Source organism: Hesperophylax consimilis, chromosome 2 (assembly GCF_061612785.1).
Source record: "Hesperophylax consimilis isolate HC1 chromosome 2, BYU_Hcon_1.0, whole genome shotgun sequence".
In the NCBI taxonomy this organism is placed as follows: domain Eukaryota; kingdom Metazoa; phylum Arthropoda; class Insecta; order Trichoptera; family Limnephilidae; genus Hesperophylax; species Hesperophylax consimilis.
Window position 1 is genome coordinate 14,499,281 of NC_142837.1, and position 27,169 is coordinate 14,526,449.

At 33.9% G+C, this 27,169-nt stretch overlaps 2 protein-coding genes and 1 long non-coding RNA gene across 3 annotated transcripts in view; all 3 read left to right on the top strand.

The window, feature by feature from the left end:
• The window catches only part of LOC149425718 (uncharacterized), a 301,264-nt gene that overhangs the window by 244,032 nt on the left and 30,063 nt on the right, over positions 1–27,169 (top strand). The gene's annotated exons all lie outside the window — the stretch shown is intronic.
• The window catches only part of LOC149425719 (lysosomal alpha-glucosidase-like), a 100,102-nt gene that overhangs the window by 45,528 nt on the left and 27,405 nt on the right, over positions 1–27,169 (top strand). The window lies entirely within an intron of this gene.
• Positions 9,321–13,733, top strand: LOC149425720 (uncharacterized). The gene is made up of 5 exons (XM_089645659.1): positions 9,321–9,795; positions 10,012–10,280; positions 10,841–10,909; positions 11,751–11,948; positions 13,723–13,733. Exons 1-5 carry the CDS (start codon positions 9,566–9,568, stop codon positions 13,731–13,733), a joined length of 777 nt encoding a protein of 258 aa, XP_089501785.1. The 5' UTR covers positions 9,321–9,565.

Consider the following 27,169-nt stretch of genomic DNA (forward strand, 5'->3'; position numbering starts at 1 on the left):
ATTAGTTTTTATGGAGGTTTTACAAAGTTTTCGACAGTGGTAAATATGATGGAATTTTGTTGTGTTTGTTATATTTGATGTACATGTTATATTGATGATGCTGATGACGTTCAATACAGAATATGACAGTTGAAAAAATACAATGCGACAAATTTACATGAAAAAAGAGAATCTGTGAGTACTTACTGTTTTTGTAGCTTCCTTAGATTATTGCAATGCTTCAAGTGAGTCGGTATTCTACTTTTACACCCATTAATGAAACATTTTGATGGAATTTTCGAATTATATACGCCGTCAAACACGGAGCGTGTAGTTTTACTACGGTCAAAGGGGTCTCTTCTCCCGGAATAAGTAAAAAACTGTGAAATGTGTTAAAATTTGTTGCAAGACGACGCATTTATTTAATTATTAATATCCACAGATATCATAACGATAATAAGAAGTCGTATTTCTACAGATATGTGTGTTATTTAATATTTTTAATTAAAAATATCTTGTAAAATCATTATTAATGCTATAATTATAGATCGAATTTTTAAAAGTGGGTTGTATGCTGTATCAATGTTTTTATTTTTTATGGTCGAATGCCTTCATAAATTACAAAAAACAAAAATAAAACGATTGAAAAATAATAGTCTATTAATTGGTTACAAAAATATGAAGTCTGAGAATGACAAACAAAAGGTAGTATGAAACCATTTTAGAGATCCGTTTTCCAGAAAATCACCATTATGCCTTATAACCCACTCTTTACCACTCGAGCCAATTTTATAAATGTCCCCATTTGACATGTCATACATAAAACTCGTTCTATCTCATTTTTTGTTAAGGTCATATCATGTAAACAGATTTAGAAAGAGAGAACAACACTAGAGCTTTATCTATGCATTTCATGTTTACTATAGACGCTCCCTTTTAATTTTAAATTATTTTATAAAATGGATACCGCTTATCAGTTAAAAATGTTTAGTGTAATATATTTTTTTAAATTTAAAGTGAATAAAGTAAAGTGACTATATAAGTAACGCTTTTGTTAAATAAAAATAAAATAAGTTTTTTTAGTTTCGTATGAAGTGGTTAATACATTAGAAAAAAATGTGAGTAAGATAAATAAAAAAAAAACTTAACTTTTTGCAAATTAAAAAGTTTTTCATCTACATCAAAAACAGTTAAATAGCAAAAATATTATTTCAAATTTATCTTGCTGACGTGTACCCAGCGTTCCTCGACTTTTCTCTACTTTCAATTAATATAATATGCATGTTTTATTTAGATATAAATATATATGAACGTTTCAGAAGAAATTTTCTAAATGATTCTTAAAATCTTATCAAAATCCGTTGTTTAGTTTAGAAGAACTAAGCACACAATCAGACAGATGCGATAATAGAGACATACGTAATAAGTAGCAATTAGCTTAGTTAATAATTAGTAGCTCGGTACCTATCAAACTCTTTTGTCAAATAAAACTATGAAGGATTTTGCAAGAAATGGGTTAATTGTTTAAGTTGAGTCCAGGAAGTGAGGAGAAAATAATGAACAATGCATAAAACAATTAAAAATAGAAATTGCTTCATTAATTATGCTTTGAAGGCAGCGAGAGGATGTTTCAGAAATAACATGATATTTTATCAAGTACGGCTTGATTCCTGTTTAGTTTCGACGACGTATGATAAAATACATATTACTAAAGTATGTTTCAAAAATAATGATTTCAGCAGAAAAAAAATTCTGCCGAAAAAATCCTAGAATACGTCACGTGCAAATAATTGGCACATTAAATAAACCTGAGAATATGACGTTAAACAGATTTATAAGAATGAAAAAAAAAGTTTTTCACAAGAACAAAAAACGCGAAGCCTAAATGCTTTCTCCCTTGTAATATTTATACAGCTTAAATGGAAACGTTTGACATGTGAACATTTTCGTGTCACTTTAATCTCATTTTTTTCTGAAAACGTATAGGTAATCAACACTGGATCTCCTAGTGAGAAGGACTACGAATATAATCAAAATCTATTATAAATTTATATGTATAAATATAGGTACATATTCTAGTAAAAATGTTTTAAAAAAATACATATCTATTAAATAAAAAAAATACTTAACATTGTGTACATAACCAAAATTGTCCATAAATTTATAATTTTGTCAACAAAATTTGTATGAAAGGTAATTTGAATTTATAAGTGGTACGTTTTTTTTAATTTATAAATATGTGTACTATGTATTTCACATAAATAAAATTTCCAACATATTTGAATTACACATATCCGGCAGGTGGATTGTACTTGATTACTAAACTACTTGCTTGATTGGTGTAGAGTTTATAACGTTAAGCTTGCAAGAACACTGCGGCGCGTCATTCTGATACATTGAGACTGTCGATCGAGTCTATAATGCTCATTTGTACTTATTTCAAATGTAATTTATTAAATAATTTTACTAAATTAATAACCTTTACATATGTTCTGGATGAAAAAAATGGGTTTTATTAAAATTATGTAATATTTTTTTATTTTTTTTTATTTAGTAGCTATATTATACATTTTTTTTACATTTTTATAAGAATATATATATAAAAAATAGATGTTGATTATGTTCACAGTCCTCTTCACTAGGAGATCCTGTGCTGAGGGGGACTAGGTTTTGGATAAGTTATTCAGCGACTTCTATGGTATGACTCCATGTTTTGGGTAACGGTTTCCAGAAACTTCTACGACGATGTTTTAAATATGCTAGTAAGTTCTTTTTCCAGTAATTCCTTAAGCCAAGATTTAATGTTCTTAATGCAGTTGTTTTTTGTTTTGATTTGTTTGATACTAAGTGGGAGTTTGTTAGATACCTTTACTGCTAAAAATTCAGAGCTTCTTTGTCCAAAGGTAGAGTTACACTTTGGTATCTCTGTTTGTTTGGCTCTGGTTTTATGAGTATGTGAGGTGTTTTCCTGAGAATTATTTTTGAGGTGTTGTACCAAAATGTTTTTGGCATAGATTTTCTGTATGCTTGGAACGTCAAATTGTTTAAAAATTTCTGTTGTTGACGTCCTTATAGGAACCTTTAGTATGGTCTTTATGATGCAATTCTGAGTTACCTTCAGCTGTTTTGTATGTTTTGATACTGCTGAGCCCCATCCTATTATTCCATATTCCAATTTGGAGTGGCATAAAGCATAGTAAACTCTCTTTAAATCCCTAGCTGACAAAATGTTCCGTAATTTTTTGAAGAAGTAGATGAGTTTAGTTAACTTTTTTGAAGTTCGATCAATGTGTGAATCCCAGTGTAGTTTATCGTCAATTTCAATACCAAGATATTTTATGCTTTTGGTTTGAGTTATAATCGAGCAGGAACATTGAGGAAATTTTTTTTGACATTCATGTAGTTTGAGTATATGTTCATTCATTGGTTGTCCTCTTTTGTTTTTGGAGAAAATTAAATATTTGGTTTTATTCACATTTAATGTAAGGGAGTTTGCTTTAAGCCAGTTTTGAAGAACAGTTAGGCCATGTTCAGTCTCCTTATATGTGCTTTTCCAATCTTGTTCATGGAATAAAATTACAGTGTCATCTGCAAAGCTCATTATGTTTCCTTTGATGGGAAGATTCATAAGGTCATTTATGTAAATTAGAAATAGTATAGGTCCTAATACGCTTCCCTGGGGGACACCGTACTTAATTGGTAGAGTTTTGCTCCTTCTTTTACCAATTTGTACAAATTGTTCTCTTCCCGTTAAGTAACTTCTAAGTAGGTTTAGGGTTGTTTCGGTCATTCCATTTTTTTTTAGTTTTAAATACAGTATTTCGTGGTCAATGGTATCGAAAGCTTTTTGAAGATCAATGAAAACTGCTAGGCATTTTTTGCCTTCATCCAATTTTCTAATAATTGTATTTGTTACATTAGCTATAGCGTCACCAGTACCCAGGTTTTCCCTAAAACCATACTGCGTAGATGATAATATTTTATTAGAATCCGAAAATGTAAGCATTTGTTTTTTTATAACTTTTTCTAATATTTTTGATAGTGTAGTTAAAATACTAATTGGTCGATAGTTTGATACATCATTTTTGGGACCGTTTTTATATATTGGAATGATCGTAGCAATTTTAAGACAAGCAGGAAAAATACCATTTGATATTGACAGATTTATAAGTTACGTCAGTGGGTGGATTAACTCATTTTGTAGATATTTAATTGATTTGCTTGATATCAGTTCATTTCCCGATGAAGTATTTATATTTAGGGAGGCTATAATATTTCTTATTTCATCACTTGTTATCTTGACAATATTGAGGCTGTTTTCTTGATTTACATCGTCAATCCTCACTGTATTTTCGATAGTACTAATTGAATTTTGTTTAATTTTATTTGCTAAGTTTGAGCCTATATTGCAAAAATAGTTGTTTATAAAGTCAAGAAGTTTGTCCGGGTGTTCTGTAAAAGTTGTGGGAATCTCATCAATGTTTAATTCCTTAATGTTATTGTCATTATGTGAGGCTTTAGCATTAGTTATTTCATTTATGATCTGCCAGAGTTTACGTGAATCATTATTACATTCATCAATTTTGTTTTTATAGAATGTTTCTTTAGCATAACGTATTACATTTTTACATGTTTTACGATATCTTTTGTAGAATCGAAGTGTTAGGATATCATAAGGGTTGTTTTGACTTTTTTGTGCAGTTCATCTCTTTTTCTGATTGAGTTTATAATATTCTGACTAATCCAAGGTTTAATGTGTAAATTTTTATGAGATAACTTTTTTTCTATGGTTTTGGTGTTTGATAGGATAATGTTCTGTAAAACTTCTATAAAATAACTCCAAGCAGTATCAGTATCATCTTTTTCCAGAAGGCTTGTCCAGTCATTCACTGTTAACTCGCATTTGACGTTTTCCCAATTTGTTTCAGACTTCGTTAGGAGTGATTTCTTTTTTTGGTTTACATATGTATTTTTTTTGTAATAGATAGAATTATTGTATAATGGTCTGTCAGTGTGGTAGTACAAATAATGGCTTGAGTTTTTCTATTAGTTTTACAAAATATATGATCAATGCAAGTTTTGCTTTCATTATATACACGTGTTGGTTCATCAATTAGGCTTTTATATCCATGGTATGCTAGTGTTTGCATTTAATCAATTTTTTTTGGATGGCCATTTTCAAGAATATCAATATTTATATCACCGATGATAAATACATCTTTAGTTCTTTTTAGTAGACTTAGTTGATTAGATAAGTAGTTGAGGAATGGTTCTAGATTTTGTGTAGAAGGAGATCTATAAATTGCGAGTATTGTTGTGTCATTACCGATTGATATACTTAGACAGTTTGCATTATTGATACAGATCTCTCTGACATCAACTTCTATATCTTCTTTAATATATACGATGACACCATCATTTTTTGTGTTGTTCATTATTGTAGAGTAAGGGACATAATTACCAATTTGTAGGGGGTAGTATTAATCAGTTAGCTAACATTCAGTAAGAATAATAATATCCCATTTTAAATTTAAACTTTTCATCAATATTTGTAGTTCGTCAAAGTTTTTATTGATACTTCTAATATTCTGGTGCATTATGTTAAAATTATTGTTTATGGATGATATGTTTGGTATGTTTGTTGTTAGTGCGTTATTCATTTTCTCAATTTAAATTATTAAGTGGATTAAGTAATGTTGTTCATATTATTCACTAAATTATTTTCACCATATCATCAAGGTGCTTAATGTAGATAATTTTATCATCTTGTTTTTTGCGTATCATAACTTTACCCTGTTTGTACCATACATATTGGTAATTTTTTTCTTTTGATAATTGTTTTGTTTTCCATAGGATTTCTTTATGATACGGGCTTAATTCTTCCCCGATGAAGATTCGAGATGTCGCCAGATCCTTGATTTTATTATAATTTATTTCCTTTTTCTTATCAAGGAGGGAATCTCTTTTTCTTTTATCGGAAAAGGTCACAAGAAGTTTAGGAGGGGCTTCATTTCGTCTGTCTGAGACTCTCGTGACGTCAGTTATATCAGTGTGTAAGAGGTGGATTCCTGCTGCGGCAGCAACTTTTTTAACAATTTCCAAAGGTTGTTCGCGGTTTTGTTGTGGAATTCCTGCTATTTCCAAACTATTAGATTTTGATAACGTTTCCAAATCAGAAAGTCGGATTTCAAGTTTTTTAATTATCATATTTTTTTCCATTTGGTCTTTTTTTATATTTTCAAAATCTGTTTGAATCGCTCGATTTAAATTATTTGAGACCTCAATTTTTTTTTAACATCTCATCGTATTGAGCACTGATAAAATCAATACTTTTAGTAGTTTCTGTAGTTTGTAAATCAATTTTTGTAAATATATCTCTTTTCAGGGTTTCAAATTTTTTATCAATGTATTCAATAATCATAAATGGAGCTTTTGTCACAAAGTTTGTTCTTATTAGTGCCAGGAATATTTTTTTGTTGGTTTGAATGATAGAAGAAGTCGGTGGCCCCCGAGAAATACTTCACGCAATATCTCTGCACCGGAATGAGATATATTCAGTTGTGCAGTAATCAGTCGTCCAGTCAAAATTACATTTAGTAAATAGTTAAAATTGAATTCAATTATTCCTGTTTGTATAATGAGACCAGACTAGACGGTAGGGGAGATATATCTATTAGCTCAGTTCTATGATATTTTGTGTTTTAGTCACTAATGATATGATACGAGATAATATGGTGAGGAGTTGAACTAGTAGGAGGCATGTGGTTAGTATTTTTACCACCAATCGCAGAGGGGCAAGCAATAATAAATCAAAATGAAAGACACAATAATGTCATACAGTTTAATAGTTAGTTATATAATGGTATACCAGTGCACCCAATTTACTGTATTTTAAGAAATATAGGTACATTTATGGAATTTTCTCCATACTTTTTAGCACAAAGAGTAAACAATTCGAAAACGAAAGTTACGAAATTATACAAAATAAAAAATAATAGATCAGCATTTCACATTGTATGGTCGAAAGTTCAATGCAAACACTCGAAAAATTGATTCATTAATGTTACGTGATGCAAAGTAAACTATAGACATTAATGTTCGGGAACGCAGTGTAAGACATGATGATTGCAAATGCGTAGCGAGGTAATTATACGCATTGAAATTAAATAATGCTTCCACCACTATAGCACGGTCTGGTGGGGATTCAAGGTTTAAATACAAAATTATTATTATTAACCGTCTCGTGTTCTAAATAGCACGTTAATGTTCAATATCTACGTAGGAAATACCAGTTTTAATACTGCTTTTTTTCAAATAAATTTTACAACTGATTCATAAATGAATAAAAAAAAACATTTCTAACCTTTTTTGTTCAACTTTTTATTGATAGACCATGTTGGGCTCATCCTGGATACATTACGAAATATGCAAAATTTACAAGTTTGGGAGTCAAGGGATACAAGTTTATTGTTTTTTTTATTATCTCCATATAAGAAGCTCCCACTTGCCTTATAATATCGTCTTTAGGGATGCTGTACGGAGAGTGTGTGTAATAAAGTATTTAGTAATTTAGCTTTTTCAAAAAAATTTTTCAAACAATAACTTCAGGAAATTGTACTCAGTTTCAATATGGATATTACATTTCTTAAAGATATTCTTATTATTTTCCTTTTATAATGAACTCAAACAAAATTCTATTCACATCTAATTACAAAGGTTCCAGGTAGATTGCAACAGATGTCGGTAGCTCGTTCTACATACGACTCCATACGAGCCGTTTCACACAAAAAAGAGTCGAAGATGCGGCCCTTTCTCATGAAGCCAACATCGAATGTGAATGTTCCGCTTGTGTACGTTGAGACCCACACACGTGCACCGGTGCACCGGGGATAGTTGCGAGAGTTTTTAATAAATTGCAAGAGAAACTACAAAATCATATCGAAAATTATATCCAAATTAAGCATGAAAACGTAAATCGCTAATTTACAAAACTTATGTTTGAAATATCCTACGCATAAGTGACCTACCACCTACTATTTCTTACTCCTCACCACTTCCTTGAACTCACGAGTTCTTGGTTTCAAAAGGTCTGCGCTAGTGAATAGGTTAAAATAAGTATTTTCATGAATATTTCGGAATTTATCTCTTTTCTTCTGTTCGAGAACAGTCAGTTGTGACGGGGAAAGGTGGAGGTATCAGAAATACCCGATAATGAGACTGTCAATTTCAGCCACCTCAACAGAATAATTATTTATTTTAATAGTGAAAGCACTCACGAATGCTTTGCACGTTAGTAAATACCAACAAACCGCAACTGGCATCGGCAGCGATAGGGTTAGTTCTATTAGTTTTCTAAAACATATAAAAACTAAAATACGTAATTCTTGTCGTGTTAAACTTTGTTTGGTTTCTTTCTCTCTCCTTTTCTATCCCCTGTATTTGTAATCGAGCATAATCAGTTTTTACAAATGTATTAGTGGGTAAGTACCTTCTTCTAAATTCCTACCTTGGCTGTGTGTTTATGTGTACCTATATCCCTATCCGTTTAATTTTTTGTTTTTCTTCTTGTTTGTTCTACTTAACCACTGGAACGATTTCGGTCGAAAAATCGACCACTTTTATTTTTCTGCGATTGATATCGGTCCAAAAATGGACCGATTTTTCTACCATTCGTAAAATATTTATTGTAATTATTTAAAACGTTTCCATGGCCAGCTACTTGTTTTATCGAATAGCTGATAATATATTCTCTTTGTCTATGAACTTATCCGTTGTCTTTGAAGTGTTATTTAACGAGTTTTCGCGGTTTTTTTATGGCGTCCTGTCAAAAACAAAATTATAAATTTTCAACATTCACGAAATTTTGGACTCTTCCTAAAATGCCGTAAGTAATTAATTTATTGGGTTTTTAACGCATAATTATATATCTGTGTAATCATGATTGACTTATCTATCTTTGAAATGCGTTTTTAATTCGTTTGTTTGTATTATATTGTTTTGGTTGAAGTTTTTGTGTAAGATTACGTCAACTGAAGACGTCATCTGTTTTTGATTTACAATAATGTCTTAAATACTGCACTCGCGCATTTGAAATATAGATATTCCATCACAGTGATTCAAAACAAAGAGATATATATAAGTTTTATTTGAATTGGTTCATTATTAATACAGATATTTGCTAACCAATTATTTTAAGTCATATGTCAAAAAGTTGACTCTTTTTCACATGTAAAATGGTGTAAAGCCTTCGTCACACAATAAAAATTTAGTAATTTAGTTGTATAATTAATTAATTTGTTTACTTTTACCAAATTTGTGCAGAAACAGCTGTCGTCCAGGGAAAGGGATCACTCCACAACCCAATAATTATTTTCAAATTTTATATTAGTGCAATATTTAACAAAATTTAAACATTTAAGTACTTACATTAAGTGTTTTCAATTTAAAATTTATAGAGCGGTGCTGACTGCAAGAGGAGGCAGAGGAAAAGGGAGACGTGGGGTACGAGCTGGTGCCGGACTACCTGCACGTGGACGTCAACGCAGAGCTGCAATTGCAGCCTCGTCTGGAGTGTTAGTATTTTTTAATGTTTTTTTATGAAAGTACTTTGCTGTGGCCGTTGAACTCATCATATATTTGTATTTATTTAAACAGCGACCCTGCTTTGCTACTGGTGCGAGAGGATCGCGTCAAGGCCCTAAAGGCTGTTAGGGCCCTGCCTGCTTCCTTCCGGCTAGAGCTGGAAAGCCGAAAATTCAAGAAGCAGGCGGCGCGCATTTTGCTCCCTACCGCACCTCCAAGAAAAACTAAACAAAAGTAAGTAATCGTATTTAGATGCTTGGTACAATATTATTGTTTTTTCCTGACAGCGTTCCACTCTTACAGTGAGAGTTGGTAAGTTCAGCGCTCTGTGCATTTGGCACATTCAGTGCATATTTTACAGAGTTCTTATTTTATTGTTTTTACATACTGTACTTACTGTTTCACACGTGAATGAGAACAATTTTCTATGATTTATGTAAATGTTTTCAGAATTCCATCTCCGGAGAGAACAACGTGTCCCTTTTCACAAGGGACGCCTTCACCGTTGCCACGACCCGTACCACCACCGTGGATGTCCACTCCCGCACAGACCCAATCAACGGCTCCCAATGCACCAATTATGCCTATCCGTGCAGCATCTCCCGAGCCGTTACCTGGGACATCGCGGAGTGGGGAACTCTTCTCTCCGGAAGCCGGCTATCACAGCGAGCTGTGGGTGGACGTACCATTCTACGAAGAATTGTCGGCGTTTGGGAACGGTGAGTTTATTTTTTGAAATGTCATACCAGGGGCTCAATATAAAATCAATTATCTATATTTTATATTGATATCCCTAGCACAGTTTCACTGTTGGTATATTGGCAGGAAATAAGCATAGTACTTAAAAATTCCACATAACAAACATACAAAATGTATTGTTGTTATGTCGTGGATGCATCATTACACATCTTTTTTCTGTAACGGGTATTGCAGAGTGAGAAATAAGACATGCCGAACTTCTTTGCGAGGATTACATTTGATTCACCGGCTTCTAAACGGTGTAATACAGCATTTTTTTCTTAAATTGAAAAAACACTTTCGCTTCACGGGACTCATTGTGTTGCGAGGCTGTATTGGTAGGTGGGTTTTGTAACCGGACAAATTATCATTAAAATAGGTCGCTTTACGTAGTTGGTCACTTTAAACGGATACGTTTTCCTACTAAAAGCTATGAAACCTTACTAGAGTTTACATTATCGTCACTTAAAACAGTAGACCGTTAAATGCAAAGTCATTATATCCAAATTCTACTGTAAATTTGTGTTTTCTTTTATTTCAGAGTCAGACATGGGCAGAAAAAGTAACGTGGACGAGGCAGCTGTACTAGAAGAGTCTGTACTTGGAAACCGTGAGTTATAAAACTAACTAACTTACCTTCACGCCATTTCGGTAGGCAGAGAGGATGAACCACCATGCAACTCGATCTTGGCACACACACTCTTTTCTTCATTCCATACCTACCTGACTGTGCTATTCTGACTCCTGACATTGCCTGCCTCAAGTATTTGATTAACTTTTTATATTTTTTTTTATATGAATACCTCACAAGAGCCTCAGCTGGAGCCAGTGAGACTATGGCATCCCCAATTGGGGGATGTTGTGAGGCTGAAGGTAAGTGGGGAAGGGAAAGAGGAAGATGGGGAAGTACCTGGCTATTCAGATCTAGTCACTAAACACGGCTAAAGCCATTTGGAGCAACGTTTCAATTCTGAATGGTGGTCTTACACCAGGGCGATACTGGTAGTATCTTCCACTCTGGAACGTGCCGCAAATATACTATATATTATTTTAATTATTATTTTAATTAATTAATTGTGAAATAACACAAATCAATCAAATAAAATTTATTTGCGCACGCCGGGTTCGAACCGGCGACCTTCGGAATGGCAGTCCAATGCGTTACCACTGGACTATGCCGGCCGTCAAAAGCCATTTCAAGCAACGTTTCAATTCTGAATGGGGTCTTACACCAGGGCGATACTATGGGTATCTTCCACTCTGGAACGTGCCGCAAATATAATATATATTATTTTAAATGAATTTTGTGTGAAAATAACACTAATTATTCAAATATAATTTATTTGATTTGATCCCGCGACCATCGTATTGCGAGTCATAAGCCGTACCAGAGGCAGTGGGTTATCGTAATATAGACACATTAAATTAATTTGGGTTTTCTGTTGTTTCAGAAATGGACAGATCGAGCGACGAGGATGACGAAGCGAGTGACGTCGACCACGAAGAGAGCGATGAGGATACCTTCTGCATGCCGCCAATACCTTATCATAATATTATCAACGTTTCACCTAACTCCGCTATGGCCATAGACTTTAGTAGACAAGACCAGGTAGATAGTGAGGCAATGCGTTTGATTCTGCCGCCTGAAGGTTACTCTTTCGATTGGTCTAATGATATCTTACGTTTTACTGGGATAAGGGAGACTTTCACAGGCACGCCGGGACCAACTTTCAATACCGACGAAATGGGCAAACCTGTGGATGCCTTTCTTAAAATCTTTGATGCAGATTTCGTTGAACTGATCGCGAGAGAGACCAACAGGTATGCAGATCAATGGATTGCGAAAAAACAATTTAAGCGTCATGCGCGTACCAATAAATGGGCTCCCACGAATAAAGAGGAAATGTATGTATTCTTGGCAATTTTAATGTATCAAGGTATTAGTCTTTTCCAGATCTAGTCACTAAACATAACTAAGCCAATTCAAGCAATGTTCAATTCTGAATGGTGGTCCCTCACCAGAGCGATACTCAGAATCTCACTCTATAGCGAGGCACAATGATATTATTATGTATTGATTTTCTTAAATTATGAATAAACCAATAAACTGAATACATTTTTATTATGACAAAGTGTGTAAACAATGTTTAAATCAAAATACTGCTCTTTCATTGTAACCATACAACTGTAATATTGATTTAAAAGGATATTAGGGCTTAATAAATAAATCAATTATTGGTTCCATCAATTATTTTCCCCTCATCCATTTTTTTTCGATACCTTTGCGTTTAGATATAAAATTATCACTATGATTTTATTTGCCATTCTACGGTCATACAAAGGTTTGATATATATATACAAATTTATCATCATTTTACATATTCCGATATACCCTATGTAGATTGACCTTAAGGTAGCTGTCAGTAGTGATTTTTCGTCAAATATTGGTGAATTTCATCAACTTTCAAAGTATCCCCCTGAAATATTGGCAATGTTTATATCTATGATGTATATCTCATTTTAAGCCTTATTTCCTCGTTTTGCACGTTATATAAAAACATGGTTACAAATCTCCAGTTCTAATTTACAATTATTTAAAAAGTAGCACCATGATTTTGACATCGTGAAATAGGCTCTCTGTATAATTCATCAAATGAATAAAATAAAGCCAACACGGCTACTATGCTTATTAATAATTGTAGACAGTTAATGTATCTTCCTAACGTAATACCAGTTTTTGTGGTAAATTTATTATATAGTATAATACAGTGATTTCAATTTTGACACGTCACGCACTCAAATTTTAAAAAATTATTTTCTAACCAAACTTTTGAAGAGAGCATAACGTACAAAAAATTATTTTCCCATTATATTCTTGCATCTGTAGTTATCAAACAGGCCATAGAGAACATAAAAACGTAGAAAATATTCTATAAAGATATTTAAAACTGCCACTGGCGGCAATTTCAAATCACAAAAACGCTAATTTCGCGCATTCATAAAGTTTAAGATTTTTTAATAATTTATCTATCAATTCTAAAAATATAGAATAATTATAAAAATATAGGTGAATTCATTGGCTGTATAGCACTACAATCAGTTTTATGTCTCCGTATTAAAATTCGGAGGTTTGATTTTTTTAATGTTGGCGGAAAATATTCAAATTCGTCGCCAAAAAACCGCGAGCAATCGGAGAAAAAAGTTTTTTGACGCGCGATCGTTCGAGTGGTTCCTCCCTTTTTCTATTTGTGTACTGTTTTGTATGTGACACTTATATTTATGATATTTTTCTATTTTTGTACTGTTTCGAATGTAAAACTTATAATTTTGATATCAAAATACCAATGTAAAATCGTACCTATTAACTCCCACCTATGTATTGTAAATTACTCTCGTCCTAAAATGAGTTTTGTAACTCACCAGGATTACTCTAGCAAGAAATAAAAATAATATATATATAATATATTTTAATATATTTTTTAATCATCATTTCAATCTTAATATGATCAACTTATCTGTCTTACATTTTAATCATGTAACACAGATAAGTTTATCATACTGATAGCTTTTGGAATAATGTAGGTAGGTTTGTACAATAATTTGTTTTGTATTTTGAAAATTATTTCCAAAGAAATTATTTGAAAAGTTAAAGTTCCAGTTATTTTTAATAAAAATAATAATAATAATAATTTTATTCCAGAATGTGGGGAGGTTAGTGCAATCCCACACGTCCCATATAAATATACATTTTTTTGTATAATAGATATAATAAATTAACAAATAAGAACAACTATGCAGGGTGTGGTCTTGAGTGCGCTTGGGCCCAGCGCTCACTCAGGAGTGGCGCTTGGTGCTGGTAGGCTGCGGTCACCAACGTGTTGGCGGAGGCCATTAGCCGCTTCCTGGCTCCAGTGACCCGGTGTCTCATCAGGCCGGCAAATCCATTCAGTCCTAGTTCCGTGAACATTGTCGATGCGCTGCTGTATCTTCGGTATCCAAATATGATTCTACAGGCGTCATTATATTGAATTCGGAGTCGTTCCATCGAGCAAGTTCGGTAGTGACACCATGTCTCACACGTATACAGGCCAGTACAGAATGCGTTGAACAGTATTTCTTTAACGGTATTGCTACATTTGCAAAATCTGCGGGCAATCATATTAGACACTATGCTTAGGCTTCTCCTTTGTCGTTCGATATCGCCATCATCCCATAGGTCTTGATTAATAATGTGCCCCAAGTATTTCCTATCACACACTTTCGATTTTTATCTGTTTTTACTATCATGGTACGAGAACCCCGTTGGAATACCTTTTCTTCTTAATATCGATTGATTTCAATAAAATAAAACTACAAAGAGACTATTTCCACGATTATTAAGTTCAGAAGAGGGGTCTTCTCAATTTCCCTTTAAGTATTAAGCAAATTGTTATTATTAAATCTGTGTTTACGCATATTTATACCTAAAGGCTGGCACCTAACTCTACTCCGTTCATTCAGAAGAAGGGTCTATTTGCCCTTATTCTGTAGGTTTTATCGTTCTATGCGTTTCTACATTGTGTTAATTTTAATACAGTTCTCTTTATGAATTTCGTATAAAATATACGATGTTGCAGCATAATTGTAAACGTGCTCTCGGCCTAATTTTATTGTTTACATGTGGTTTCAATGGATATGAGCAAATCACAACGTTGCTATCTCGTTCTCGGCAAGCTCACAGCAAATTTTTCGCGTAAGTTTGTACCTCACATTAACATTTTTAGTGTGTATGTCTTTTGTATGGGTAAAAAGTTGTAATTTCGGAAAAAAAATCACATTCTTTAGTCCTGCCATCATTTAAAATCACTTCCTGAAGGTAGTGCACTTTATCCTTCGGACATCCTGTATATTTACAATAGATATAAGGTAGGGGAAGGGAGGGCAAGATGGAAGGAGCGGGCAAGATGGAAACTATCTACCTATCGCAAACCGCGCGACAAAGTGCCCGTGTCTTTACGCACACAGATATAAGCGGTCATGTTGTATTTATGTCGGGCGACTCGGTTCGGCTCGCGCCACCAAGCGACTTGCACGCGTGTTTTGTATTTTCACGACGAATTATTACAAAATCAGTGGACTTTAAAAGTGTGATTACTCATTAAAAGTAAGTAATACTACCATTTTGTTTTTATAAACACTAACTATAAGGAATAGATTGTATGAATTGATATTTAAAGAGGAAAAAAATTAAAGGATTTTCTAAGAAATTGATAATTTTATTGGCATTTAGCTTATGGGCAAGATGGAAAATTGCATTTTAGGGCAAGATGGAATAGTTTCCATTTTGCCCGCGTGCAATTATTTTGATTTCTGTTTTAATTTTTTTCAACTAATTGAGAATGATTCTCTTTATAGATGGTGTTCAAGTATATTACGAATAGAAACATAGGATCTTGAACTGAAGAAACAATGCAGATAGTGATGGACGAAGCTGTAACTACTACAATAAGCGCAGCTTCATTGAAATGCGGAATTGCGATCGGAACCTTACACCGCTATATAAAAAAGGTACCGCGTCCAAAAACCTAGGTAGATTTCAAACTGTTTTTTCGGAAGAACTTGAGAGAAAAATTTGTGACCTTCCAATTGAACGGGACACCCTTTTTACGGCTTAACAAAAGAAAGTCTACAGCAATTTGCTTATGAGGTGGCGGTACAAAACAAAATACCACATCCATTTACATGTGAGAAGGCTGGGAGAGCATGGCTTAACGAATTTATGAAAAGGCATTACCAACTAACTAACAGGACACCGGAACCCACAGCTTTAGCTCGTTGTTCTGCTTTTAATCGCACGCAGGTGGATCGGTTCTATGATAACCTATGAATGGTTATTTCTCAAAATAACTTGTGTCACGACCCGACGACATCTATAACATGGATGAGACTCGTGTCAAGACTAGTGCCTCTAAACCTCCTTGAGTAATTTCTACAAAAGGCAAAACACAAGTAGGTGTTGTAGCAAAAGCAGAAAAATGGCAATTTACCACAGTGATTTGTGCTTACAGTGCAACTGGTCGCTTCATTCCACCTTGCTTTATATTTGGACACAAGAAGAGAATGAATGAACGTCTTTTGGATGGAGCTCCCAATGGCTCTCAAGCTTGGTGTAACTGATTTGGGCTGGATAACTAACGACACCTTTAACAACTGGCTACAAATATTTATTGAGAAAACAAGACCAACAGCAGATAGACCTGTTTAATTAATTCCAGATAATTATGTTACTCATCAAAATCTAGAAGCTTTAAATTTAGAAAAAATATAATCTTGGTCAGTATTCCCCCCACACAAGCCACAAACTGCAACCATTGGACGTCTCGGTTTACCGTTCATTCAAAGTGGCTTTTGAGCAAGCCCTAGACACTTTTCAAAAGAATCATCCTGGAAGAAGAGTAAATCAGTTTGATATAGCTAGGCTAGTATGCATCGCCTATGAACAAAAGTGCCACTGTGCAAAATGCCACTAGTGGGTTCAGAAAGGCTGGCATCTTCCCATATATAGATATTTTTGTACAGATTTAGGCTTTGCACCGGCCACTTTTTATGAAAACGCTCCAGTAATTGAAGGCGAACAAAATTTCATTGTGACTGATGAGGGAGACAAAAATTCTGACACAAATGATTATTTGTCAATAAACGTCAATATTGTAGACAATATTACCAATGAAACACCTACTGTCCATGATGGTTATGAAAAAAACAAGATGAAGAAGTGCAACTAAATTTTGATAATACACACAATACGTTGTCAGAAGACAGTATATTTAAAACAAGGTCAGGTGTTATTGATAAGGGTTTGGAACAACCATCCACCTCGTACTAAATTTCTCCAATTAAAATACTTCCATCACCAAAAGTTACTCCTACAATAAAGAAGCGAAAATTGAGATGTAAAAAATTAGAAATCTTAACTAGTTCTTCATTCCAAGAAACTATTGAAAAAATAAGGAGCTGAAAGCGAAACCAAAATTAGTTCTTAATCCGGTCATCAATGGCAAGGAAAACAAGAGAAAGGGCAAAGGAAAGGGTAAAAGAAAGGGGAAAAGGACAGAAAAAGATGAGAACATACTACAACATCCGGAGCAGTCAACACAAGACGATGTGTTGTGTGTATTATGTGGAGAAGCATATGTGGGACCGCCCATAGAGGGCTGGGTACAGTGTCCACAGTGTTGTGGTTGGGCACATGAACTATGTTCAGACATAGAAAACGGTTGTCTTTTATGTGTCAACTCTAAAATGTAAGGATATCCTATTCATTCCATCTTGCCTTTATAAGCTTTCCATCCTGCCCTCAGGGTAAGGGCAAGATGGAATTTTTCCTGTTTATCTTTTATGAGTCTTAACATATTTTATACTCAATTTTAATTATTTTTAATAACTCCATTTTATAAGCATGTAAGATCTCTCTGGATAGTTATTAAAATAAAGGATTTATATAATTTTATTGTATTTTTTTTACATCTTAAAGTTAAGCCTTCTATCTTGCCCTCCCTTCCCTATACGTTTCGAGGTTGCACTTTTAATTTGGGTTTTTATTTCGGTTTAGAAATGGGTCAATACTAGCACTGCCCTTGTTGAAAAAGCTGCTTAATTGCAATTATTAGACAATCTAAGGGTTGTTTCGGGAGGCAGGTGGGTAGTTAAGATTACTGGTCAATGCATATGAACCCTATGGTACACTTCTTTTACCTTAAAATACACTTAAGACGATCTCATATTCCAGATGTCCTTCGAACTTGGAAGGGGCGCGGCCTATTGGCATGGGTTATAAAAAACTTGAGAACCAATAAGAGAAAGCTAAACCCCAGACTTATATTTACCCAATTACGCCCGTAAAATTTGTCAAAAATCCGGTATAATATAATATCGGCATAATGCATAACTCTTCCATTTATCAAATTTTACAGGAGGCACAAAAAATTGTTTTTTAAACTCTTCCTTTTTTTTATGTGACATCTAACAAAAACGCCTCTGTCTGTATATATATATATATATATATCGCCACTGGTTGGGCAGGGTTGCGGGGCGGATTAAGGAAGAGGTTCAAGGAAGGGTTTTATTAATGCGGGTCTTGAAGAAAGAAATGTACTTAAAATTTGTTCAGTTTGTGTAATAAAATTATGCAACAATTTTTGAATAATTTTTTATTAAGTAAATTTTTAGGGGGGTCCTAGTATATAAGGTAGGTTATCTATACCAACATAATAGGAATAACATTCCAATAACATCACAGTAATGTTTTACAATACAGAATTAGAATCATTCGCTTTGGTTGGAGAAGTGTTCATTAATGCAAACATTTTGTTAGCAGTTATAAGGGACGGAATGTAGCGAAGCCGTGTTTTAAGGAGATGCACTACGTCATGTAATATTTTAAATTTAGCCACTACCAATAACAACCCTTACTTTTTTTTTATTTTTTATATTTACTCCACACAGGAGGCCCTGAAGAAAATAATTTCCCTCAGGGCCTATGTCATCTTTGGGGATGCTGTGTGGAGGGTCTTTTTGTGGAGAGGAAGGAGTGAACATGGGTCTTGAAGAGTCCCATGTTGTAGGAGGGAGGAAACACAGAGGCCGGCAGTTCGTTCCACAGCCGAGCTGTTGAACTTAAGAACGAATCGTAGAAGCGACCCGTTCTCATGTGACAAGTGTCAACTGTGTACAAATGTTGGGCGCGCGTTTGGCGTGTATCCCGACTACGCACCGGTGCCGAAGGGATCAATGACGCTAGTTCCTCAGAGCATCTTCCATTGTAATACCGATAGAACAAGGACAGCATACCTACCTGACGCCTGTGCTCTAAAGATTGCAGTCCGTTTGTTAAGATTGGGGAATCTATCAAACAGACCGCCCGTTTCTGCACAGAGTCAAGGGTTTTTTTCAGGTATTTTGGGGCTCCAGACCAGAGATGGCTTCCAAATTCGACAGTAGGGCGCACTTGCGATTTGTACAGGGTGAGCAGTTGTGTACTATTAAAGTATCTGCGGGCCCTGTACAGTACGCCCAGCTTCTGAGAGGCCAACTTTACTCTGGCTTCAATGGAGCTCCCGTACCTGAGCTGGTCACTTATAGTTACACCAAGCATATCAATGGAAGGCCTGTTCGGAAGATTGCTTCCGTTGAAGGAGACTAGATTATCATTTGGATCCCTTTTAGACGTAATCAGACAGGATTGGGTCTTTGAAACATTAAATTCGACGAGATTATTTTTACCCCAGGAGGAAATACTCTCGAGATAACCGTCCATTCTCTGCTTCAAAGCCCTCCGAGCCGTTGGAGTTTGTGTGCCCGTTGGGGGCTTGTCAAACAAAAAGCTATCATGAACTGTACTGTCATCCGCGTAACAATGAATCGGTGCACATGTCAAAAGGTCATTGATGTGCAACAAAAACAAAGTCGGAGACAGAACCGATTCCTGTGGGACGCCAGCATTTATGGAGTGCGAGGAAGAGGTGAAACCGTCAGCAACCGCCTGAATCGACCTATCCCTTAAAAAGTCAGCAATCCACGTACACAGGGATGCGGAAAGTCTGTAAGAATGCAATTTGTTGACAAGTCCTCGGTGCCAGACCCGGTCAAAGGCCTTGGATATGTCTAGTGCGACCGTTTGGGTCTCACCGTGACGTTTCAGGCACCGCCCCCAAACATGCGTCACATACGCGAGAAGATCACCGCACGAGCGGTTCCGCCGGAATCCGTATTGACGGTCGTTGATAATTTTGTTCTTCTCGAGGTATGTGAGCAGTTTGTCGTTGATCACACGTTCCATCACTTTGGACAGAACTGATGTGATCGCTATGGGGCGGTAGTTGGCCGGGTTGGAGCGGTCACCTTTCTTGGGAATAGGGTAAATTACCGCTTTTTTCCAACCAGAGGGCACAGTACCACACTTCAGGGACATTTTGAATAGCTTTGTCAAAACTGGAACTATTTCCGCAGCACACCTCTGCAATACCAGGGCAGGTATTCCATCAGGTCCACTAGCTTTGTTAACATCGAGCCCCCGTATGACGTGGAGTACATCCCGATGCCGGATCCTCAGCTTTTTCATATAGAAGCCGCAGTGAGGAACCGACGGCGGAACAGCATCCCCGTCGTCGAGGGTCGAGTTTTCCGCAAAAAAAAGATGGCGATAAGGTTTAAATTCATTCAATTCATTTAAAAGTGCCTTTTATTTTATTTTGTGGATGTTCAGGCATAAATATTTGATTTTTTTTAATCATTTTATAAATAACTTCATTTGCCACATTATACAATAAAATCATGTACAAAAATAAGTTCGTAAGTAGGAGATTTTGATCTTTAAAGCAGTTTTCATAGGCCTCATAGGTACATTATTTTTTTCTGATGTATTGTATGTCAAGATGTATTCTACTCGCAGTATTTAATTAAAAGATCTGAAACATTTCTAGGCGACCAAATTTTCAAACAAAAAACACATGATTTTGCATTACTACGTATGGAATAAACTAAAAATCTCCAAGCCTGGAAATTTGTTAGATGAAATATTTACTCATATTTAATTTAAAATAAACCAAATGCTACGCAAAGACAAATTATAAACATAAAAATGAAATAAAAGCCGAGGTGAAGTAAATCACAATAATAAATGCCAATTGTCTCAAAATTTTATTCGGAAAGGAATCAACTATGGTATCACTCTATCGATCAAAAGTTTGTCTTATTGGAGATTTACATCATTATTATGGATAATTGTGATCCCTAAAAAAGTATCTAACGACTCTCGTGGTCTTTTTTAAGCCTTATAAATGAACTTACTCAAAAAATGAACAATTCCGAAACCTGCATTGACCATTTAGAATAAAACATAAAACACAAGCAATCTCTAATGCGTGAACTGACAATAATTGACCACTTTATAACAATCCTAGTAATAAACTAAACCCTTGGAACCTTTTAAGACTAAATACGTCCCAAATTTCGTTAAATTTTACCACTGTGCGTCGCTTCGGTACGCAAAAGCGCGCAAAATTTGAAATTGGCTTTACACTCTACACTCTTTACTCTTTGTTTTGTTCAGGTGCGTTATTTACATATTTTTGGCAGAAAGAAGTAATGATAAATTATTGCATGGTTGTTTTTTAAATAGTATTATCATATAAATCGACTAAATTAAATAAATTACAATACCTAATTATAATTAGGAATTATTGAAAAAGCAGTATTTTTTAATCTTTTTTAAGGAAAGATTGCGTAGAGGCCTGTATAAAACATTTAGATACAGTACATTACAAAAGACATTGCATGCATCGAAAATTAAAAATTAATTCCTACTCCATGAGTATATCTTACCTAATAGTCTAATCGTGTTCGATAATTATAATCGATGATGACCGATTTATAATAATTTTTTTGTATATTTAAATAATGATTGTAATTTATTTTATTGTGCGTTCATTTCAATGTATATTTGTTATTATTCATATATATATATATATATATATATATATAGGTCCCACAACATTTATTGCGTCCGTGCGTAAATCCGTCTTTGGGCGTCCAGCACTTCTAGTTCTTTTTTTTAGATTGTTTTTGTGAATATTGCACTATGTTTTACTCACGATAATCGCTAATATCATATTTTATTAATATTCATAATAATGCAGGATTTGATGTTTATTACACTCTCATACATTTCTAGCGTCACGTACATACTCACGTCCGGGTGTATATTTTTTGTATATTGAAGGTTCCTTTTAATATAGGTTTCACGTCCGTTCACTCTAATTTAATTGTTACGTCTGCCGTATATTGCTGACTATTCTAATAAAGGTTTCACGTCCATACTGAATAATATATTCTTGCGTCCGAGTGTATATTATTTGTTTGTTACATGGCGTTTTGAAGGTCGATTTAATTTTTACGTCTTCCGTATATACGGCCCTTAAGACTCTTGGATTTGTTTTGAGAGTTTCAAAAGGTAAATTTAGGCCGTTGTTATGCCCCTTATATTATTAAACCCCTTAGGATTACATGACTTATTCTGATATGGGAGATATATTTCACCTTAAAAATAATTAATATAAATATTGTTTATTTTAATTCTTTTATATATCGAGACAAATAGACATCTATAATTTTTGCAATCTTTTCTTTATTTTGAATATCTACTTATGTGAGACTTCTTATCATTTTTACCAATGTATCTTATTTTATTAAACGCTTTTGTTGTAACATTTTTTTTTTCATTCTATTTTGTTTTCTCTATTGTTTTAATTTTGAAGAATTTATAATAACTGCGATACTCAACTATTAAACTAGAATGTAAACGTCTATTAGGTGTAATAAATAAATTAACAAATAAATAAACAGCACAAAATATTTCTTACTTTTCTAGTGAAGTTTTCACGTTCATAGTGAATTAATTACTTAATTACAGCATCTGTGGTTGAGAGATAAGACTCTCGACTCGCAATCCGAAGCCCGTAATCTGACGGTCAAACCCGGCGTGCGCAAATAAATTTTTATTTGTTTGTGTTATTTCACAATTAATACATTAAACATAATATAAAGTGTGTTTGCAGCACGTTCCAGAGTGAAATATACTCTCAGTATCGCCCTGGTGTGTGACCACCATTCCGAATGGAAACGTTATTTCCAAGCTTTTGCCGTGTTTGGTGACCAGATATAAATAGCCAGGTACTTTTCTACATTTCTCTTCCTCATCTTCTTCCCCTCCCCAATACCTTCACCCTAGTACTCAGATTGGGGATGCCACAGTCTCGCTGTTCTAGACGGGAGCGGTTGAGACTCTTGTGCGGTATATAAAAAATATATGTATATATATTAATGTTTTATTTTTTTGACATCCAGAAAAACACCAGACCTGACAACAAACTGTCTATTGATAGTGAGAACTTTTAATGAATATCTTGTTGCACCTTGTATACAAACGTACCTACTGGGCGCAGGCGTGCGACAATTTTTTTTACAACGATATCCTTAGTAAAAATGTATCATTTCATAACGCGCCAGTTCACTCCATTGCAGAGGGCGGTCGGACATTTTTAGGTCGGGATATCAATTTACCGTCCACTGTAAACCATCTTACAAAAATGTCCACCCGCGCAAGGCGCTTTTTAGTTCTGAGTGCTAAGTGGCAACGTTGTAAATGAACTGAATGTTGCCAAATCTGGGGTTTTGCTTCACCAAGGACTCAAACAATACATAAAAATGTACAAATTCGCCAACGGCCATGGGGACGCAATACTATCGACGAAATGCGTGGACGCAGCACGGCCGTCGTTATGTATACAAAATAATATCTACTCGTGATTGGTCACGAGGATACAATACCATCGACACAGAACTTCTGTCGTTACGTATTCAATATAATAATATCTGTTTTTATATTTAACTTAATTAGTTCAACCTCAAATTGCAATATTTTAATTTATGAGTTAAACTGATTAATACCATTAAGTTCAAAATAAAAATATTTTTTTTATTTTTATTTCTTAACATCTTTAGTGTTACAATATTTACAACATAATATTAAATAATATTTAAATCACTTTTCTGATAAGTAAGATGCTTGTGCTTAGGAGAGGACAACAATATATTTTTACATATTTATATTGCAAATATTATTACAAAAACTATTAATAACCTTACAAGAAAATACAATAAAAGTAATAAAAACAGGTTAGTCATAAATAATACCAAGGAATGATAAGCAGAAACATAATATGTGGAGTTTATTAAGCAGAATTGATTTGAAAGTACCTACACGGCACATACGCTCATGTAATCTAGTAAAATAAGAATGCTTGTCTTAGAAGAATATGTTCAACATATGTATAACAACATTCTCTCTGATTCTATCTTCGATGTAACCAAAATAAATATAAAAACTATATTAAAAATGTATTAAACGTGTACCAAACTGCATAAAATGTTATTATATTATGTTATGACATATATTATGTAGTATTACGTTATAATAATCTTCTGTTTTAATAATCTCCTGTTATAATAATCTCCAGTTAAAATAATCTCATGTTATAATAATCTCCCTCTTGAATAACGTTATATTTTTTACAAAATGAAACAATACTATGTTTTAAACCACTTTATACAATATTTGGGTCCAATCCAATCCAAACCGGTCGACGAAATATAAATAAAAATAAAGTGGTTTAAAACAAAGTATTTGTTTCATTTTGTATAATGTCAAGCCACTAAGTGTTTGCTTTCTTCGATAAATTTAATATTTTTTAGTTCTTGTAAGTATAGTTTTTAAATTTTTACATACATAATAGAATAGAATATTGCGGAAATCTGCAATTGGTTTCTCAGTTAGGTAAATTACACGTGTATAAATGAACCACATTGTAAACTGTTGATTTCCCTGAAATAAAATAAATAAATAATTTAAAACAATAAGAAAATTTATTAGGTGGTATTAGAGAATTTTAAATTGTTTTTTTTTTGTAACTGTCATAATTTTCCTCAGATATATCCAGGAGTAATTTATTGAATAATTTTATACCGTTAAATAAATAATGATGTTTTGCTGTTGTAGTTCGAACTAGTGGTACGGTTAGTCCTCTAATATAAATAATTATTTAGCTTAAAATTAATTATGGAATATTATTTTTATCAAATAAATCTTTATGTAATTGAAGTTCTTAATGTACGAGTATTTTTGTCATAAATTTTTGTGAGAAGGGGAACCGGGAAACCTTGGAAAACATTTATTGTTGGATAGTTATATGGCTTTTTTAAATATGATTTTTATTAATATTTTTTGAATTGTCACAAGTGGACGTAGGTATGATTTATACGCACCCCCCCCCCCGGCAAACCACGATTTCATATTGTAGTAGTGTAGAATGTGCAAGTGCAAAATAAATACCTTTAAGTATTTTTAATGATACAGTATTTCTAAGTCTAAAAAACATAAAGATGAGTTTTCTCATTCTGTCGACTGTGGAGTTTATTTGACTTTTCCATTTGATGTTATTATCGATAATTATTCCAAGATGTTCACAGCCTAAGCACCCTGATCAAGTTTCTGAAAGAATCGCTTGGGTACCTACTGGATTATAAGGGTATAACGAGCTATGTATTCGATACATGCGATTATATTAATTGGCTCATTATTTAGATTCACTAATTGACAAACAGTTTGCGTTACATATTGGTATTTCGTTAACATTGATATCAGTAAATTTTTCTTTAGCATAGACTACAATTCCACTACTTTTATTTTTGTGATAATTTGTGACATATTGTTTGTAGTTTGGAATACTTGGTATATTTTTATGTATTGCATGCGAGTGTGCCTCGGATAGTATTAAAAAATCTGGTTGTGGACATAATGTTAAATAGATAGGTATACCAGAAGTTCGTCCATGTTTCAAATTATAATCCTTATGTTTAAGTGCAAGATTGTTAGTAGATTTATTATATTGTTCTAGATTTTAGTGCATTCGCTGTATGTTTCACATACGTATTCTTCTATATTTTGATTTTTTGTTGATTTCATTTAAGTTAAAGTTTTCATTGCATTTATGAAGGTGTGATAAAATATATATTTATAATTCTATGAATATATTAATAATAATCCTCACAATTTGTGTTACGATATTCTTGCTAGATTTCAATTCATATCTTGAGGTTTTTATTTTATTCTATAAGATTTATTTTATATTCAGATAATATTCGGGAACTTATAAATTGTTTGTTTAATTGACAACAATATTTAATTTAAAATAAAACAATAACTTTGTAAACACCACTTTTATTTTTTATACTTTGTGCCGACCGGGTTTCGCTCCCAAAAAACGCTTTTTCTTTAAAAAAAAACACAACGGACGCAATACTACCAACGTAATGCGTAAACGCATCACGATCGTCGTTATGCATTAAAAACTACGCATGATGCTTCTTAGTTCTTAGTGTCAAGCGGCATCGTTGTAAATTAACCCAACGTTGCCAAATCTGATGATTTACTCAACCAAACGCTCAAATAATTTATAAAAATGTACTCGTGAATGGCCATGGGGACGCAGTACTATCGAAGTAATGGGTGGACGCAGCAAAATCGTCGTTATGCATTAAAAACCACGCAAGACGATTCTTAGTTCTGAGTATCAAGCGGCATCGTTGTAAATTAACCAAATGTTGCCAAATCTGATGATTTACTCACCCAAACGCTCAAATAATATTTAACAATGTACTCCGAATGGCCACGAGGACGCAGTACTATCGACGTAATGCGTAGACGCAGCAAGACCGTCGTTATGTATTCATAATAATATTTCAACGTGATCGGCCATGGGGACGCAATACTATCGACGTAATGTGTGGATGCAGTACGACCGTCGATATGTATATACAATAATATCTACTCGTAATCGGTCTCGAGGACGCAATACTATCGACGTAATGCGTAGACGCAGTACGATCGTCATTATGAGTTAAAAATAGTATATTCTCATGAGCGGCTACGGGGACGCAGTACTATCGACGTAATGCGTGGACGCAGCACGACCGTCGTTATGTATATAAAATAATATCTACTCGTAATCGGTCTTGAGGACGCAATACTAACGATGTAATGCGTAGACGCAGCATGATCGTCGTTATGTATCGAAAATTATATTACTTCGTGGACGCGGCAAGATCGTAGAAATGAATAAAAACATACACTGCTCGATATATACATCGTGTAGCGAACCTGTCGGCAAAATGTCAAACGTTCAATATTCGTTTCCAGACATTCTGAGACATTTTTTGCTTCCACAAAAATTTTTGCCATACGATTCTACATGGGGTAAGCATCGTTCTGGCCAAT

Bases quoted from the DNA above. Each gene is read 5' to 3' on its own strand.
- LOC149425720 (XM_089645659.1), top strand. From the start codon at position 9,566: ATGTTTTTTTATGAAAGTACTTTGCTGTGGCCGTTGAACTCATCATAT. The intron at 9,796-10,011 runs GTAAGTAATCGT...AAATGTTTTCAG, and splicing joins CCAAGAAAAACTAAACAAAA to AATTCCATCTCCGGAGAGAA. The intron at 10,910-11,750 runs GTGAGTTATAAA...CTGTTGTTTCAG, and splicing joins AGAGTCTGTACTTGGAAACC to AAATGGACAGATCGAGCGAC.